Source organism: Drosophila guanche, unplaced genomic scaffold (assembly GCF_900245975.1).
Source record: "Drosophila guanche unplaced genomic scaffold, DGUA_6, whole genome shotgun sequence".
NCBI classification, from domain to species: Eukaryota; Metazoa; Arthropoda; class Insecta; order Diptera; family Drosophilidae; genus Drosophila; species Drosophila guanche.
In genome coordinates this window covers 2,889,527-2,907,355 of record NW_022995755.1, presented here as the reverse complement: position 1 = coordinate 2,907,355, position 17,829 = coordinate 2,889,527, and the positions used below count along the sequence as shown (strand labels likewise).

The window sequence follows — 17,829 nt, the reverse complement described above, 5'->3', positions numbered from 1 at the left end:
ATTGTTATACGTATACACAGAACTATTCTTTGTCCAGTTGTTACAAGTCCTATCGGTAACCTAGCGACTCCTGGCTACCCTTACCCTTAAGCCATTCTGATCGACTGCTCTTGAGTAAAAAACCCCCGCGCATACATAATAAACGTGGGAATTGCTATGCAAACAAAAGCTAAAGCCGATTGAGTATTGTTTATTGGACGAAACGCATCACATCTCTCCGCTTAACCGATCTAACCATATTTTTACTACACTTTGGGGCGGAAAATTCACTCACTCATTCATCTCTCACCTCTCACTCATCACTCATCAGTCAATCCACTGCCGCTCTAGTACACTATGTTGCTCTCGATCCATGTGAGATGCTTGGCAATGTCACAGTAGATTACATATTTGCGCAGATCACATATCAGTCCCTTTCGCGGCGCCAGAGCGACGATGCCCCTGAGTGTCCAGTGGCCGTTGCGCATGATCATCAGACCACCACCAGAGTCGCCCAGGCAGGGGCCATGGGCATTGCTGTTGCCGGCGCACAGAGTGTTGGGCGTGATGAAGTCCTCCGCTCGCTTCATGTCCGTCAGGCACTGCTCCCGGGTGACTACGCGCACATTGACGGCTTTGGGGTAGCGCGTCTCCACGGCATTTTCGTCCAGGCCCCAACCGGCGACGGCGCCCACATCGCCCTCATTGGCCGGCAGTGATGTGCGGGATGTCCACAGGCAGATGGGTCGAATGTAGTTGGTGTAGACAACCTCAGTGTCGAGCACAACGATGCCCACATCCGAGTCGGGCACTGGATTGCCGTCGTACTGCGACGGTGTGCGAGTGCTCGAAGCTCGAATAAGTGTGGCTCCGCTCTCGGGATGGGTGTTGCGGTCATGCCGTCCCACATAGACCCAAATGTCCAGCGCTTTCTTTCCGTGGATGCAGTGAGCCGCCGTTATCACCGTACGCTTGGAAACCAACGACACCACGCAGCTGTACTTGAGCGTTGGGCCGTTGTCCTCATAGAGAGCGCCCAGCCAGGGGAATCGTCCTCGGGTTATGGTCTCGCCTCCGGCCTGGGCAGCCGCAAACCCTTCCACCCCGCACTCTGACAGATCGGGATCGATTCGTGGAGCAACTGTCAACTGTGTGCCCGTTCTGATTCTGTTCAGGAAGGGATTGGTGCCCGTGTAGAAGTGTGGTGGCATCGTCGCAGGAGTCCTTGAGCGGTTGCGCGTTGGCATCGTCGCAGGAGTCCTCGGCACGCTGCTGCCCGAGACAGATGCCTGCCAGCCGCGTGTCATTGTACTGGAGGGTGCATCATCTGTGTAGCAGAAAGAGAAAGAGAAACTCATCAGCATGTACAGAGAGGAGCAGCCCACAGATGCTACTTACAATCCGAGGTACTGCAGTAGACGTGACCATTGAGCTCCGCCCTGATCAGCTTTGGCAGCTCGTTGCCGTAGTCCTGGAATCTCACAAAGGCCTGCCCCCGCCCGCCACTTCGCATCTTTTCGAACGCGCTCTCTTTGTCGGGATAGCCCCCCATGCTGCTCACAGTGTGCGCCTACGAAATGAAATAATCATTCAGCTGATGTTGGAATATCTCTTGATCGATCTCTGCTTACCTGATTGGAGCCATGTGCCGTGAACGTCACAGACCAAGCGAGGCTGGTGAGTCCATCCTGGAGGGGTGTAAACACTCCGATGAGTGAACCATCCGGTCGACGCATATAGCTGAACAGATCCCCGCAATTATGTGACGGCACAGTCTGTGACAAGGCCGATTCCAGACACACAAACAGCCAAAGACATATAATCAGCAGGGGTAGCGATGCGATTGCCATTACGAGAACCGATGTGGATTAGCGTACAGCGAGTACTGACTCTGAAACTGTTGACTGCACTTACAAATCGACTAAAGCGACTAACACTTAAACTAGCTAGGCTGCACTCTCCATTGCTCTCTCCAACAGATGATCCATCAGATAGCGAAGCCTACGTACATAGTCTCAGTCTCTCTCCCTGGCGACTATTAGCTCTCTAGAGGTTGTAGAACGGCCCGCCATCTGCCGTTTTGCCCGGTTCGCTGCGGGCTTTGCCCACTGCTAGGAACTCAAATTCTCCCGTACTCAAACACTCAAATACTCAAATACCAGCGAGGGGTCAACTTATTTATATATTCTTATTCAGTCAGCTTATCAGGAAAGCTCCGGGTGGGTGAATCGGTTATATGCTTGAGCTCTGGATCCACAACTGGTTACCCCTCGAAAACGAATTCGAAATGGGTCACATTACGCTCTGGGAATACCACTCTGGAACAGGGCCAACTCAAATTCAAAGTTTAATAATACAATTATAAAGCCCTGCCTGCTGATTTGCATTGGCAAAAACTAACCTTACCATTCAAAGCGTAATAAATGCAGTGGCCAATATGCAATTGCAACATCAAATAAAATTGAATTCCTGGTTTCTGATTTCTATGAACATTTTTGAAAATTTCTTCTCCATTCCGCATTCAGAACTAAGCGGTATTGAAAAGTAAATATTTAAAAGGAGATTAAAGTAATTTTAAAGTGCATTTTAAACTCGTATAATTATTGAAAATGTCTCTAACAAGCACCGAAATTAAACTGGGCGCCAGGTTGCTTCATTTCTGGAAGCTCTTCTAAGTAAATGCAAAAAAATGAAAACCAGTTTTATATATCCAAATAAATGAGCAGCAAACATATACATTAAAATTTGTTTATTAGTGTTATGTGTGCCACTGTCATTCTGTATTTCTCTCTTTAAAGCACGTCCCTTTCCACGCACATCTCTATTTTTCGGGGACTTTTTAGCATAAAACTTGGAGCTCTTATCAGGCATGGCTGGGGGGCAACTTTTAATAACATAATGCAAGGTGGTTTATGCGAATGTCTATTGAAAATGATTTCTGTGTACTTCTGTAAGTAGCGACAACGCATTTGCCAGAAACTTTTCCAAGCGATACAAAGCAAAAAAAAAAAAAAAAACAGAAGGAAAAGCGCCATCGATCCGTGTGGCCACATCCGCCTCATGCACACTCTCCCGCACACTCTAAAACACAATTTTCAGCTGCGGGGTTTTCCCGCTTCACCCTCTTGTTGTTCGCAACTTTTATAATCAGTTCCAAGTTTTGCAAAGCTTTGTAATAATTTGTTGAGATTTGGCGCGAAATGTTCGCTGCTTTTTTGTTGGCAAATAAAATTATAAATGGCTGGTCCCACGCGGGGACTCAACTTTGGCAGTTTGACGGAGGCATTTTGACACCACTCGACATGGCTGACTGGCACATTCCCGGCAACATTGAGGTGTGCAGTGCTTCCGGGCTCTGACTGGTTCTGGGACTTGGGCTGGTGCTGGTGCTGGTGCTGGAAGTGCGTCCAACTGCACTCGATGTGGGCCGCCTAATTGGAGCGAACGCTCCGTCAGGCAGCAATGGCACTTCAAATCAGTGTCGATTCAAATTAGCCATCCAAGAATCCCCCCACCCCGCCGTGTGTGCGTTTGTGTATGGCTCTAGAGACGGCGGAGCACACCGTAGGTATCGCAGGTGCAAATTCCACGGAACCGCGAAAACACGAACAGAAAAGGCTCGCCACAAGCCCTGAGGATGTGCAGCCGCTTGGCCTGCTTCAGTCCACTGCGCAGCGAGGCCTCCAGCTCATCGTGCCAGCTGTTCCCGGCACTCTCCTCCACCACCAGAGTGTGCAAGACGCCCAGCAGCTGAAGACAACGCTCCATCTGAGCGGTTCGCACTAGCGCCAGCATTTGAATGTAAGGCCGAAACTTTATCCAACGCTGGCAATCTTTCAATTCCACATCCTTGCCCACATCGATGATCATCAGTTTGCATTCGTGGTCGAGCAGGTCGTCGAGGATTTTCTTCTCCATGGGCTGCACAAAGCAGACTCGCTGCTCGGTGGTCACCTCGAAGCTCAGCTCGTGCTTGGGCGTCTGCATGGTCCAGGGATACTTGCGGTTGGCGAACTCGTAGGCCAACTTCTGGCGACGCTCCTGCTCTGCCCGCAGTTGGTTCACCATCTTGTCCACGCTTTGGATGGCCGGATGGGAGCTGCATCTCTCGGTATCGACACTGGCAGCGTCCTGTCTTGCCTTCGTCTCTGCATTGGCCGCCAGTTGTGCCTCCTCCTCGGCGGCTTCCTGCCGCTTGGCAGCCTCGCAGCAGCGCATATCGTGGGGCAGCACGTAGTCCGGATATCCCGCCTCTGCCAGGTAGGAGTGGAAGTGGAGCGCACTGAAGGGTTGGCGTGGCACATAAAAGGCGACTGACTTGCTCTCAATGTGGCACTTATTCTCCTCCAACAGCTGGGGCCACAGGTCCTCCCAGAAGGAGCTGCCCATTGTTTGCTTCGAGGCATCTTTATGGTTTGTTTCCATTTCGGGCACTTGGAATTTCTATTGTAATTTCGAGGGATCAAATGTTTACGATTTGCTTGTGTGTTTAGCTCGACAGTGGGATTTCGTTTGACTTTAGTTCTACTTATGGTTGTCAGCTAGCACACAAAAAGTGTCAGTCAGTCAGTTTCCCTTAAGGCAGGTGTACACCGTGAAAAAAACATCACAATGAATGGGAAAAAGAACATACTCTTTTTGGCACACTAAACCAAAAGTCATTGGAAGTATTCAGTTGATTCAGATTTACAAAATTATCCACCATATTGGATGACTTTTTGGGTCCGAAAGAGCACAGGTGCTCTTGTGATTTCTACCCATTTTCATAGATTTATTCATGTGACTTTGACCTTGCTTTTGTATGCTTACTCGCTCAGTGTATGCGCAAAAATTTCTTTTTATTATCAGCGTACAAATCCGTTGCCTGGCCACACGGTTCTTCTGCTTTTACCGTGTTTCCCATACATTTATTTTGTGCTTGCATTTTTGCTCGATTTATGCACACTCGCAGGCAATAACGGTAAGCAAGTAGCTTCAGGCATCTGGCATCTACGTTGACATCGGGCATCAGGCATCGGCATCAGGAAAAACAACAATTTGCGTAAATTTTATGGCATTCACTGTCGCAGATAGCCGTCGATCGCCATCATTTTATGGTCTAAACCAAACTGAAGCAAGCAGGAATGGAATAGTTGATGTTACGACTGTAGGATATCCATTGCTTAGGGACTTATTATTACAAATTTCGAGTGGAAAGGGAAAGGGAAATAAATCTCTTTAGGATGCAAAATATTTTAAATTTATGTAACCAAAAATAATAATTTTATTTGGCAAGGCTAACATCTACATAAGCAATATACACTATGAGTTCTGGGCCACACAGATTGTTTCGTGTTTGATTTGATGAAAGAGTGCAGGCGCATCAAGATGGCCCCGATTTTCATTATGCTCGTTTACATGTATTACATATACATATACGCATTCTGTGGTGAGTGGGGCGAAGGTAAAGGGGAGTGCCTACAGCCTCCAGTGGATGACTGGGACAATGGCGACGAGTTTTCGGGCTCATTAGCTTTTATGGCTTTGATTTTATTGCCGCCTGCCGTGGCAGACTTTAATTTCGCCAACGAAATTGTTGCCTATCGCCGTGCGCCTGCACTAATCAAACGGAAAATTCGTATCTGTGTGTGTGTGAGAGAGAGTGTGGATGTGTGTTTGTGGGTGTGTGTTGTGCTGGTCCTTCCGCATGTGTGCAATAAATATTCATAAATCAATTGTGCGTGCCAGTTGGCAGCACAAAAGAAACGCAACCCGAAAAAAGGTTCAAATTTAGATTTATGCACACACAAAAAATGAGTGACGAATGCTTTTTTTACGCTTCGATGTTTAGCAAGTTATCGTAAATTGTGTTTAGAAAAAAAACTCGTATACCTCAACCTCTGCTGCGGTGTGAAAATTGAAGCAGCAGAGGTACACGTTTTAATTTAATTTCGTGGCGAGAAGAGCCTCTCATGTGGCAGGATGCGGAGGCGGCCTCGAAAATTTATGGCATCAGTGCTACCGGCTGGTCTGCCAGGCCCAGCATTGAGAAATCAAAGTGTAACTTTAAGCTCCCTTCTTGGTAGAATAAAAACTTTAAGTGACCAAAAGCTGAGGGCCTTAAAAATGTTGGCTCTTCTCTTTTGGTCTACTGAAAAGCGACTATAAATTTATACATACATATGTGTACATCCATACATACGTGTGTATACATGATGTATATGCATATTTATTGTATTTTATTGTGGCACTTAAATAACGACACACTCGACAGACTACCACAAAATATCGCGACCACAAGAAACCAAAAGAATGAAAATGTTGAGGGCAAAAAAAAGCGAGGGGAAAAAGCGAAACCAAAATCAAGATAAATTGTATAGAAGCAAGTAAGGGCAACGGAGACGCTTATTGACATAAAAGCCAATCATTTTCAAATGTCTTTAAGCATTCGACAAATGGAGAGCAGCCCCCCAACATCAAACGGAAAAAGTAAACAAAACTGTAGCAAGGAAAATCGGAGAGTCTTTTAGATGGTATTACGACTGGGGAGACACCTGCTATGCAGCAGAGAACCACAACACTTTTTGTTAATTTTAAACGGCTCGTAAAGTCCTCCCCAAAAGTACAGATGAAAGAAAACTCGACAGTGGCACATCAAAAATGTTTATCTGTATATTTATGCTGCATTCACAGGAATCCAATACAACCTGGAACTCAACGAAGAGCAACGGGTTAAGCCCGAACTTTATTCGGTTATGCGTTTGACTTGGCTAACCGCGGGAGCAGCAGCACTAGCAGCGCCAGCAACCAGTGAATGCACTTTGAACTCGTGTCGAGGTTCTTTGCATACATAATCAAAAGCCAGTATTTTTGCATGTAAAATGTTCGCTTCTGAATTTTGGTTGCAACTGAAATGCTTGCCACCGAAACCAACGCCTCATTTCGAATGCACAACCTTCAGGGCATGTCAGAGGGCGACTGGAGCCAGTGCTGTTAGCTGTTAGCTGTTAGTGCTGCTTGTCTATTGAATATCCATCATATTATCGCCTAGGCTGGAGACTCATGATTGATGTACCCAATGCCCTGGCCATCAATCATCAACTCGCGTATATTCGAGTGCAATGTTCTCGTACGTGTATGCTGCTCTCTGTCAGTACATAAATCAGAGCACCACTCAAGTGCACACAATTACACACAGGCACAGTCACAGTCACAGCTCTAAATCATGAACTGCACTGGGAAGAAGTAGGCGTAATATAAAATACAGCTTAAAAATTAGTCGTGAAAGCTTTACTTTTTACTAGAAATATTTATCCGTTTCATATTACTTTTTATTATCCTTTAAGACCATATTCCATTAGTTACTTCTCCATTTTTCAACACAGTTTCTTCTCGCAGTGTATTTTTTGGTAACTGTTGTACTTGTAGCATCTGGTCCGGTCTGCTTTCAGGACTTTAACCATTTTCCAGCTGTCGGAGCTCTGCACAAAATGTCTGGAATTTTTGCAGCACAAAGGATGCAGACGTTTATTTGGAGCTACAAATAATTGTATGTATTTTATACCCAACCAAGGTCGACTTTGTGAGTGACTTGACAGATTGGGAAATTCTCTTTGTATGCAACTCCTGCTGGCAGTTAAAGGTGTAGTCTGAAACGCTTGAAAAAATTCTGCGGTTCTGCGGTTTGAAATTCTTCGGATTTTCAAATTTGTTTTGTGGTTTTGCTAGATTCTGACTATGCTGCTGGTCTTGTACCTTTTCGTTTCTTGTACAAGAAACTTTGATTAATTTATTAAAATATGCCGGAATGGAATTGTGAAGACTTTTGAGTGGACCCATCTGCAGGCAATTTGTCGGAGGGAAATCTTCGCTTCATAAATCATAGTTGGGGTCGAGTCGAGCTACTGGCATTGATAAATAAGTGTAGGCCTAACCATCAGCTTAAATATTCAATTCCTGTTTATTTGGGTCCTAGAATTGGACAACGGGTGTGGGCCATAAAGCATACATGGATGGCCTGGTACATTTGCGTGGGCAGCGAGAAGGCCAAAGGCAAGACACGCATGAAAAGCACTCGTGGAAATGTTCCTGTACCCCCAATCAGAGTGTGTGGGTGGGTGTGATTTCCCTATGAGACACGACACACACACTGAGGAAAACCTGGCATCCTTATCCATGCTTCAAGGCCAGGAATCCATAAGGTAAACAAAGGCAAGGCAACGGACAAAGGGATGGCACACAGGCACCGCCAGAGATGGTCTTGAGGCAGGACCCGCTGCCAGACTGGCCTACAAATGAGCCTGCCACCTTGAATAACAAAGCGAGAGCGGCACGCACCAGGAGCACCACTGATTGTGGGCGTGATGAATTTCTGGCTGGCTTGGCATTAATTCCATTTAATTATTATGACACTCGAGGGCAACGCAAACAACGCACCGTAATAATAATCGAGACCGGAGAACAGATTACCAACACCTCGGGTGTCGAGTGCCAGTCCTAAGCCCCAGACCCATCTCAGTCATACTGCAGCTCTGCTTTATTCTAATGCTACACGTTGGAGAAGGAAACGATTTGCGAATCAGCAGTGGGCACATTTGTCATCCGCCATGTGGGTCGGCCGTGAGTCGAATGTGCAACGTGAGGCGCAAAAACTTTTCCCGCAAGTAAAAAGTAAAGTTGCGTAAAGTTTTCCTGTGGCGTTGGGCAAAAGTCGAGTGTTGGTCCTTCTGCTACCACCCGGACACCCGAACACCCGGACACCCAGACACCAGGAGAACATCGCTTTCACGCTTGCCCTGCCAAGTGAAACCAATTTGCGCATTTTACCTGCCTCTAGACTCCTGGCATTGACTCGCATCGCTTCCTTCATGGTCGAGGTCTTTCTTGCCTTCAGACACGAGCATCTTGCATGCTTGCAGACAATCCCTTCTTGCCCTGCACTTGACATTCAATTTTCGCTTAAAGCCGAAGCCATGGACGCGTAATGTATGCTATCCAAATCGAAATTCATTCACTAAGCTTCCTTTTGATGTTGGACCTGCATCGGTTCTGCAACTGGCCTTGGATACGGCCAGGCAGGACCTCTTTTAATAAGCCTCATTCACATGCGTTCGACTGCTTTGATGGCAGGCAGCATTGGGGGCGCATTTTCGGGCTGTTTGAAGATGCTTTGGTTCCATCTTTCAGTTGAGGCTAAAGCTGGAACAGCATCAAACATTCTGATAATCACCACTTGCCCACTTTTTATACTCAAACTCCTTCAAGCCCCCAGGGGTGGAACATATTGCATATTTAAATAGAAATTCTCGCCTGGTCATAATTTGAAAAACAAATTCCAGTTTGCAGCATTGTTTTGCGGTCGCCCAGGGTCCAAGTATATGCTCTCTTTCTCTTCTCCAACTCCCACACTTCTCTCCCACTGAGGGTGTGCGTGTGTGGTCGTAAATCAATATTTAACCCGTATGGCCCCCGTGCGGGTCCGTTAGGTCCGTGTGCTCTAGAGGCAGCTCTTCCATCAGCCAGCCAGCGTTTAAAAATAAAAACCCAAACTCATTCAACTCGTTCAACGACTCAATAAATGTTGCAAATGCGCTCGCTATGCGCCACAGAGAAACAGAGAGAGAGAGAGAGATAAAGCTAGAGAAAGAGAAAAGGAAAGACAGAGCGGCGACTAGAGATAGATGCTTCCAAGGTATATTAAATGCAAGGTTACACGTTGACCACTTTCACGCACATGCAACAGCATCTGCTCCTGGGCGAAGGGAATTGTTCATTGGTTTTTGGGTAGTCCTTACCTTTTTTTTTTGAACAAATTCTGTTTGCTCCCATGAGCTTCGTCTCGCTCGAGTGTCCAACGTTCTCCATCAGCAAAAGTGAAACATGGAAAACATTTCCAAACACTATTTATCTTTATTTCTCTGTCTCTGGTCGTCGCCATTGCTCCGCTAAATGTTGTTCCTGCTCTGGCTTTGATATTTGTTATTTGCTAAGCGAAATGATATATACCCACACCCCCCGTAACGTACTGCTGGCATGTACATGTCTGACCAAAGTTGTCATTAGTCATGCTTTGCTGAACACAAACACACTCACGCACACACACTTTCTGTCTCTCTTTCTCGGTGTGCCACATTGCGTATACTTGATGTGGCTTATGCCTTTCGTCGAAGGTCCATTCGCAGCCCCATTCAGAGCTCAACTTATCGATTATGGCACGAGTTGGTTCAGTCGGACTAACTTTATTCATAATGTTGGCTTTTCGATGGCAGCCCCCTCGGTTCACTGTTTTGTTTCAAACTTAACTCACAATTTATGCAAAGTCTATTAAAATGCAAACGTTTCAGTTAATTACGGCAAATTTCAGTTTGCTTCAAAGTCCTTGAACGAAATTAGCCAGCAACTTTTCAAATATCGACAGCAACAATAACAACAAAGTTCGCCTGGATTTTGCCCTTTCACTCCTCTCTCTCTCTCTCTCTGGTCTGCAAGTTAAAAGCGTTAAACGTTTTATTACCAGCCAACCAGCGCAGCGTGGAAAACTTCTTATTTTGCTGGGAAAACCCAGGCTGCTGCGGTTGCCATTGCCTGCCTCGTAGCTGAAAATGCACTTGACGTGCGACGCACAGTCTCGTCTTATTTCTGTAATTTTTTGTTTACAAGTTTCAGCGATTTTTGAAAGCTTGCACAGTGGATTGGCCGCTTCTATTGAGTGGGTAAAATGCGAACACAAAGAAGAAAAGAAAAGCAACGAAAATACATGATTTACTTAGAGCACTTTTTTTGACATAAAATAAAAGAATAATAAAAAAGCAAGCAAAAGAAATGCAGCCATTCCAGTTTGCTAGTTTAACCAAAGGATAAATTGGATTGAGTTGCAATAAAGCTACTTTTAGTAAAAGAAAGTTTTTATGACCAATTTAATAAAGTTTCAGCAACTCCGTTAATATGCATCAAAAGAAAGCATAAAATTAGTATATGGATACAGCAGCTTAACAAACTATTTGTCAAGGATTCTATGCTGGCATGATAGCTTGAAACTTGTAGCTAAAACATTTTAACAGACTAAAGTTCGGTATTAGCTCAAACTAATTTTATTATCTACTCGTATTTTAGGATGGATAATCGTAAACGCAGAAGGAGATCATTTTCAGCCAAAGAAATGTTTAACGATTCCACTTACATACTTGGAATTGAATAAAGAGCTTGAAACAACAACTTGTGTAGAAGCATGTGTCTCCTCCGAATATCTTCCCTGCCCATAACCGATTAATACCTCAAATTAAACGATTATCAATTGTAACTCAATGGCAATGGGTTCGAATTCCTTTGAGCCTGTGCCACTGTGCGGCGGCACTTCACAAGCCATTAGGCCCCATCAGCGTCGCGGCGCACTTGACACAAACACGACAAGCGGAATATCCGCGCGCCATCTTGGCCATATTTACGCACCTAATCAATATGGCCGGGGGCGGCCATGAAACGGGCCAACTGTTTGCTTGACACTGTGTTTGTTCAGCCAGCTCCGAAGAGTGCCCCAAAGTCAGTTACAAACATAAATAATAATAAGGCAACTTAATTAGGACCGCTTAAAGGAGCTACTGCTGCTACTCATTCAACTTAAACTTTAAGCTTGCACCTTTAATATGGGACAAACCGCAAGGATCCACCACGGGAAAAAACCACAAAACAAAAATATACCGAAATACAAACAAAATGCGGAAATAGACAAGCGATGGGCAGGCACTCAGGGCGAATGCAAATAAATCGGATTGCCAGGGAAAGCCCCACAACAACAACAGCAGCAAAAGAAGCAGCAGCGGAGTGCGGAAGAAAAGAAAAGGAAAAACAAACAAAGCTCAAAAACTAACCAGAACCAAAAGCAGAACCATGACCAGCAGCAGGAGCAGACGAAGCACCAAGACTGAGAGCAGAACCATGTCCAGGACCAAGACACGCAATCAAAACTGGCCCGCGGGCCCAGGCCCGATTTGTGTTTAATGCGGCATGGAAAAATATACATACAGAAAATAATAATATCAGTATTTTAAAAATTTTCTTAACGGTGTTTCAACACTGAAAAGATTCTGGATAGAGCTTACACTCGATAAATTATACGCCTTAAGAGCTGTAAGTATAAACTATGACCCTGCTTATATTTCTCGCAGTGCATCTATTTGAGTGCTAAAAGCAAGCAAGTCGAGGACAGCACAGCTGCAGCTCTGCCCCTGCTCAAAGCTATAAGCGCTTCACCTCCACTTCACTCCACTCCAGACGGGTCGGGGGTTGCCTTAACAGATTGAAACAATAAACTCAAATTGCCCCAACAGACAGGGAGACAGGCCAAAGGGCGGAGAGAGATCCAGCGGGACAGTGGTCGGGTGGAGTTATCTGCTGTAAGTTGAGCCGATAACTTTATGCGCACAATTCCATTTGATTGATGAGATTTATGCTCGCATCGCCCCCGCACGTATTCTGATTTTATTTTATTTTTATTTAGTTGTCTTATTTCATTTCCCTTTTTTGTTGTGTAGCTACAAAACGTCTGGCTGTTGCTTCTTTTATTTCATTTCCGGCCCAGTCCCCAGTCCCCTGTTTCATCTGAAAGCCGAAAAAGAAATCAGAGACAAACAAAAGAAAAATAAAACATTTAAAGCCGCTCAACATGTGGCAGTCGGTGGGGGAGGCAGTCGAAATTCAGCTCCTCCAGAAATCTTCAGAGCATATGACAAGTAAGTCGAGTGGATTTATTGTCACAGAAATGTAATCTTTATCATTGAGACTGTTTCATTTTTAATTGGCTTCCCAGAGACAAAAGCACTGAGCGGCTTTCATTAGCGGCCAATGCATGAAAATGCCAAAGGACAAAGGACTCATTAGATTGCTCTCTCTAAGAGAATGCAGTGCTCTGGATCATGGGAAAGTGTTATGGCAACATGCCATTAATTATCAATTGGGAAAAGCTTAAGAAACTTGGAGTACTTTTTGGCTAATCCTCACGGAGTATTTGTTGGATGCTTAACAAATTATACTTTGAGTCGTGCTACTTCTTTCGATTGATAAATCCATGGAACGTCTTACCCGTCGCCTCCACTTCGAGATGCCTTTTGTGTGCCTCTCCTTGAGCTGTTTGAGTGCTTCATGTGTAAGCCGTTGCTGCATCCACTTCCGCTGTCATTGCTCCTCCTGATTCATTTCCCGCATTCCGAGGCGCACGAGCACTAGCACTCGCACAAGGAGACGTCGCGGAAATTGCAAGTATCGTTGATTCATTTGATCGTTTTGCAAGTCAAATGGGCCGCATGACGAACGAGTTCAGAGCAGAGCAGGGCTCACAGTCATTAATATGCATGATGATTGGTGTGCAGGAACACAAGCATCCTGAAGAGGAGCAGCCGCAGCAGCACCAGCAGGAGAAAGAGCGACAGCCACAGCCAGTGGCAGCCCAAGGCGCTGCTGATGTCCCGCTGTGCAAATAACAAGCGGCTTACTTACTCTCCCGCGAATGGGTCCTCCCCAGGGGACTGCCTGCCCTCCTCTGCTCGTTGAGGGCACCGATTATGGGAGCCGTTTTTGCGCGAGGGGCAAACAACATTAGCAACGCTGATTGTAGGACACTTACCAGGCGCCGGAAACAGCACAAAAGTTTCACTGCGACGCCATTTAACTTTCTGTCAAATATTTGCATGCAACATCAGACAAGCGGCAGGCACACACAGTTATCTCTGGCTGCATGGATACTGCCCCGCACACGAAGATATATTTTTTTTTTAAAGTACATTTAATTTTCCTGTTCTCATTCGTTGCCTGTCGTCGCCTTTGTCTTCGTTCAAATTACATTTTTCATTTTTCATTTCGCTTTTGCCTGCCGCCTCTTTCCCTCGCATAAATTCTGCATTGTCATGGAAAAAGTGCAGCAAATTAATTTGTTCTACCTATCAACGTCATCATCACAGCAGCAAGAACATTCTGATGATCATTACGCTGCGAAAAGTCTGGCCAAAGTACACAGAAACTTTGCTGGCAAAACTTTTGCACACGCAGTGAAAAGTGAAAGGGAATCCCAAATTAGAAGCGACCCTCCACTGGCCCAAGGATGTGTGCCACTCGGCCAAAAGGGGAAAACTTTAAAATCAGCCAGGCCATAAAAGGGGCCAAATGAAGTCTCTGCTCCAGCACACTTGGCTGACCAAGGCATCCAGGGATAGTTGCCTGCTTGTGCTAGTATGCAAAGATATTTCTGCCTCTTGAAGCGCATTCGGGTGTTGACTGGGCCAATATAACTTATCCACTTGAGGGCCAAACACTTATGGCCAACGACCGACAGTAGCTCTAAGCTACTTTTAATGTTTAGATACAAGCAAACACAACACACACAGAACCCCCCAATCGTCGTAGGAGGGGTGATGGGAATGTGATGCCATGTTTTGGCATGAAGTTAATAAAAGTTCTACGACATTTTGACCTGAAAAATATTGCGAAAAATAAAATGGCTGCCAGGCTGTTGCTTCAAAGGAGCTCTGCTTGCTGCTCTGTTGTGCCTTGCCACTGCCACACTGCCACACTGCCACACACACCGCCTGCAGCTGCTGTGGTTTGCCAGCTGTGCCGACAGCCGCCTCGTCTGAAAGTATGCTTTAAATAGTGGCATAGTAAAATATTTACTTTGGCGCAAAAAAAGGGTTCGGTTCGGTGCAAGGGAGGATTGAAGCAAAATAAACTTTTGCTGCCAAGGCAAAATGAGAAACAGTGAGGCAGGACCCGGAGCCGGAGCAGGACTGGGAGCCGGACGGGTCCCAGAGTCCGGCACAAAAAATTCATTAAAAGGGATAACGACTCACATAGTTGGAGGAGTCCTTCGTCCTCGGCCACGTCACTGTGTGCGAGTGTGTCTGTGTTAAAGGATTACGGATTTGGTGGGGAATTTTTTAGTGCAATTTAATTACAGATTATGCGAAGCAGCAGCATCCACCATCCACAAATGCGGGCCAAGGGTTCGTATACTTAACATATTTCCCAGAAATGTAGCCGCAATGTTCTCAGTTTCATTTTCCGCTAAATTTCATAAAGAGTGAGAGGGCAAAGGTCTGTCCATGTCCACGTCCATTTAGCAGCGATAAAACTCGAGCGAATATTTGTGGAAATTCAAGCCAGAACTCGGCTCTGTATTTGCTCAATTAAATTTTCATATTTAATTGCTATAATTGGGGGGAATTACAACATTTGTTGGGGGTTTGCTCGTTATGCTGGGACAGGCCAGCCATTCGTTTAACACTTTTGAGTTGGCTTAATGAATTAGTTAAACGGAATTTGCACATCTGCCAACATTAATGCATTTACTGGAATTATTTCGCCTATTTGAATTTGCATTAAGTTCCACACAAAATCCGATTACCAAAGTCTGCCCTGACATTTGATATGCTTTTATGCATCAAATGCAGCTTAGAACTCTCCACTTGGCACAGCTGCAGCAGCACGCGATGGGTTTAATCAGGGAAGGGAGATATATCAAATACATTTGTGTGTTTGCTGCTCCTGTGGAATATTAAAGCGGTCTAGGGAGCGGTCTCTAAGCAATCAACACTGCAACGCTGCACACGAATTTGTTGCATCCACACAATCGCAACGCAATCCCACTGCTCATTCATTCTACTCGCGCTTCTTGAAGTACTTTTTGAAATATTGCGAGTACTTTCAGGCTTCCTGGCCAAATAAATTTGGTAACCATCCCATCACTGACACAAGGTGGGGCTTGCTGCGAGTGGATCGGCGGGTATCCATGTCCAGGGCAGGGGCTAATTCATTTACAATATTGTGCCACGTGGCTGCGAGCAAATTAAATTATGCATTGGCAGTGTACGCTGAAGCCCTGCGGCGGACAAAGGGGCGCCAGGGCCAGCAGCCGGCTGCCAGCCATCGAGCAAGTTTGTAATTAATCAAAGTGCAACAGCGTTATCCCTGCCGCCGCAACATTGACGGTTGCCGGGCAGCAGCCTCTATTGCCACTTAAGGTTTTCCTTCAAGTTTAAGCATTTAAACTGAATCATTAACCTTATTACCTGCCGCTGGCTCTGCAGTCCGCCTCAAGGAAAGGATAGGAAGGAAGGAGTCTGCGTGGAAGACCTGCATAATTTCATTTTCAATGCAAACTTTACAACTTTTTTCAAGTCAAGCATGTTAATGCGCTTGTTTATACGCTCTCTGCTCTGCTCTGTTCTGTTCTGTGTCTCATTAACGTCAACTTAATTTGCTTTCCATATAAATTCAATTTCCCACAGGTTTGATATTAAATTGGACGCAGCAAACAAATGGCAGGAGATGAGGCTCCACGGGGGGCCCACCACTAACCTGATCAAAACTTTTCCCTCACTTGCTGCTGACTCCCCCTATTGTTGGCGACTTCTTTTGTATTTGTTTAAGGAAGTTTCATGTACATTTTCTTAAAGGTTTGCTACATATTTAAGCTTCGGTTTGCCCCTCATTATTCTGGCTATTGAAAGCAACTCTCTTGTAAAGTAAAATCCATTTTATTTGGTTTTCCTTTTGTATTGGTTTGAGAGTACATTGACGCCAAGGGTGGCCAAGTTCCTCCTAATTGTTCTACCAACAGCATACTCGAAATAAAACCCTATTTACTACCAGATAGAAGTACATTTGATCCCTTGCCTCCTGCCCATTGTTTGGCTTTCATTTGTGATGCTCTCATATTTAATTTCCTCCCTTGCTTTAATTTGCTCCTCATAATGCAGCACAAAAATTAATTGTCTGCCTGTCTGTTAGTTTTCGCAATGCTTTTCAGGCAAACACGAAAGTGTCTGCATCAACATGGGAAACATCATCATGGACTCTACTGCAGGCCGCACAGCAAATTGCAAGTTAACTGGGCCCAAAGCCCGCACATTTTGGCTGCCTAATTGCCAGACTCCCCACGAGAGATGATGCTCTGCCAGGGGAGTAAGGAGCGTAAAGCTGCGGTCGATCTAGGCGAACATCCAGGTAAATTGCGGTTTACCTGCAGCTGATGGCTACTGGCACATCAGGCCATTAACGCGCAATCAAGTGCACTTTGTGCGCCGTGAAGAAAGCACAACAACTTTTGACTTCTGTGGCTGAAACTTGATTGATGCTTAGTTGCACTTGGCAAACTCTTTCCCGAAGAAAATCCCAATTAAATCGTTTCTCATGGCGTGGGGCAGAAGCTTGCAAAGCTTGCAAAGACAATCTTGAGTCGGCCATTGGCTTACAAGTAATCTAATCAGCTTTGTCTGCTGCCCCGGATAATGGTGCTGGGGCCGCAGCACTTGTCTCTAATGGTTGCACTTGAGTCCTGCTACTGCTGCTCGTCCTTCTATTGCTGCTTCCTTCTACTCGCCCCCCTGCAACATGCATTTCCACTTAGATTGAGAGCAACATTGCCATTTATTTTGATTACACTTTGGCGGGACCTGGACCTGGGCGTGGAACTGAGCCTGGGCTTTTTGCTGTTTTGGCTTTTGTGGAAATTAAAATAAATTAACAAATAAACTTTGGCCCCCGAAAAACTTGAGTGCGAAGTTTGAATGGCAATGGCTATTGCAGGCCATAAATTACGTTCCATACCGGCGGGTATAAAGTGCCACCTGATACTGACTTCAATTCCGTGTAATAAATTATTAAAACCAGCGAATATGAGAGGCTGCTGTGCTGTTCTGACGGGATTCCTGACTGTGTGGTTTCCTTCCTGCACATAATTAAGTGTATTTTAATGAGACTCGCATCAGTGTCGCCGTGGAGCAGCAGTCCCCGAGCTGAACTGAATTGTGATTTGTGGCCACTTGGGCACTTATTAGACCTGTGTGCTATGAATAAATACAAGGCAAGGCAGGGCAAGACAAG

General features: G+C 45.5%; 2 protein-coding genes across 2 annotated transcripts; both read right to left on the bottom strand.

Moving 5' to 3' along the window:
• Positions 1 to 174: 174 nt before the first annotated feature.
• LOC117589778 (phenoloxidase-activating factor 1) lies at positions 175 to 1,899 on the bottom strand. The gene is made up of 3 exons (XM_034281975.1): positions 1,611 to 1,899; positions 1,378 to 1,549; positions 175 to 1,306 (listed from the first exon to the last, which is right to left on the bottom strand). Exons 1-3 carry the CDS (start codon positions 1,827 to 1,829, stop codon positions 327 to 329), a joined length of 1,371 nt encoding a protein of 456 aa, XP_034137866.1. The 5' UTR covers positions 1,830 to 1,899; the 3' UTR covers positions 175 to 326.
• A 1,139-nt stretch (positions 1,900 to 3,038) lies between these two features.
• LOC117589828 lies at positions 3,039 to 4,509 on the bottom strand. The gene has a single exon (XM_034282059.1). It carries the CDS (start codon positions 4,402 to 4,404, stop codon positions 3,523 to 3,525), a length of 882 nt encoding a protein of 293 aa, XP_034137950.1. The 5' UTR covers positions 4,405 to 4,509; the 3' UTR covers positions 3,039 to 3,522.
• Between the last annotated feature and the right edge of the window lie 13,320 nt (positions 4,510 to 17,829).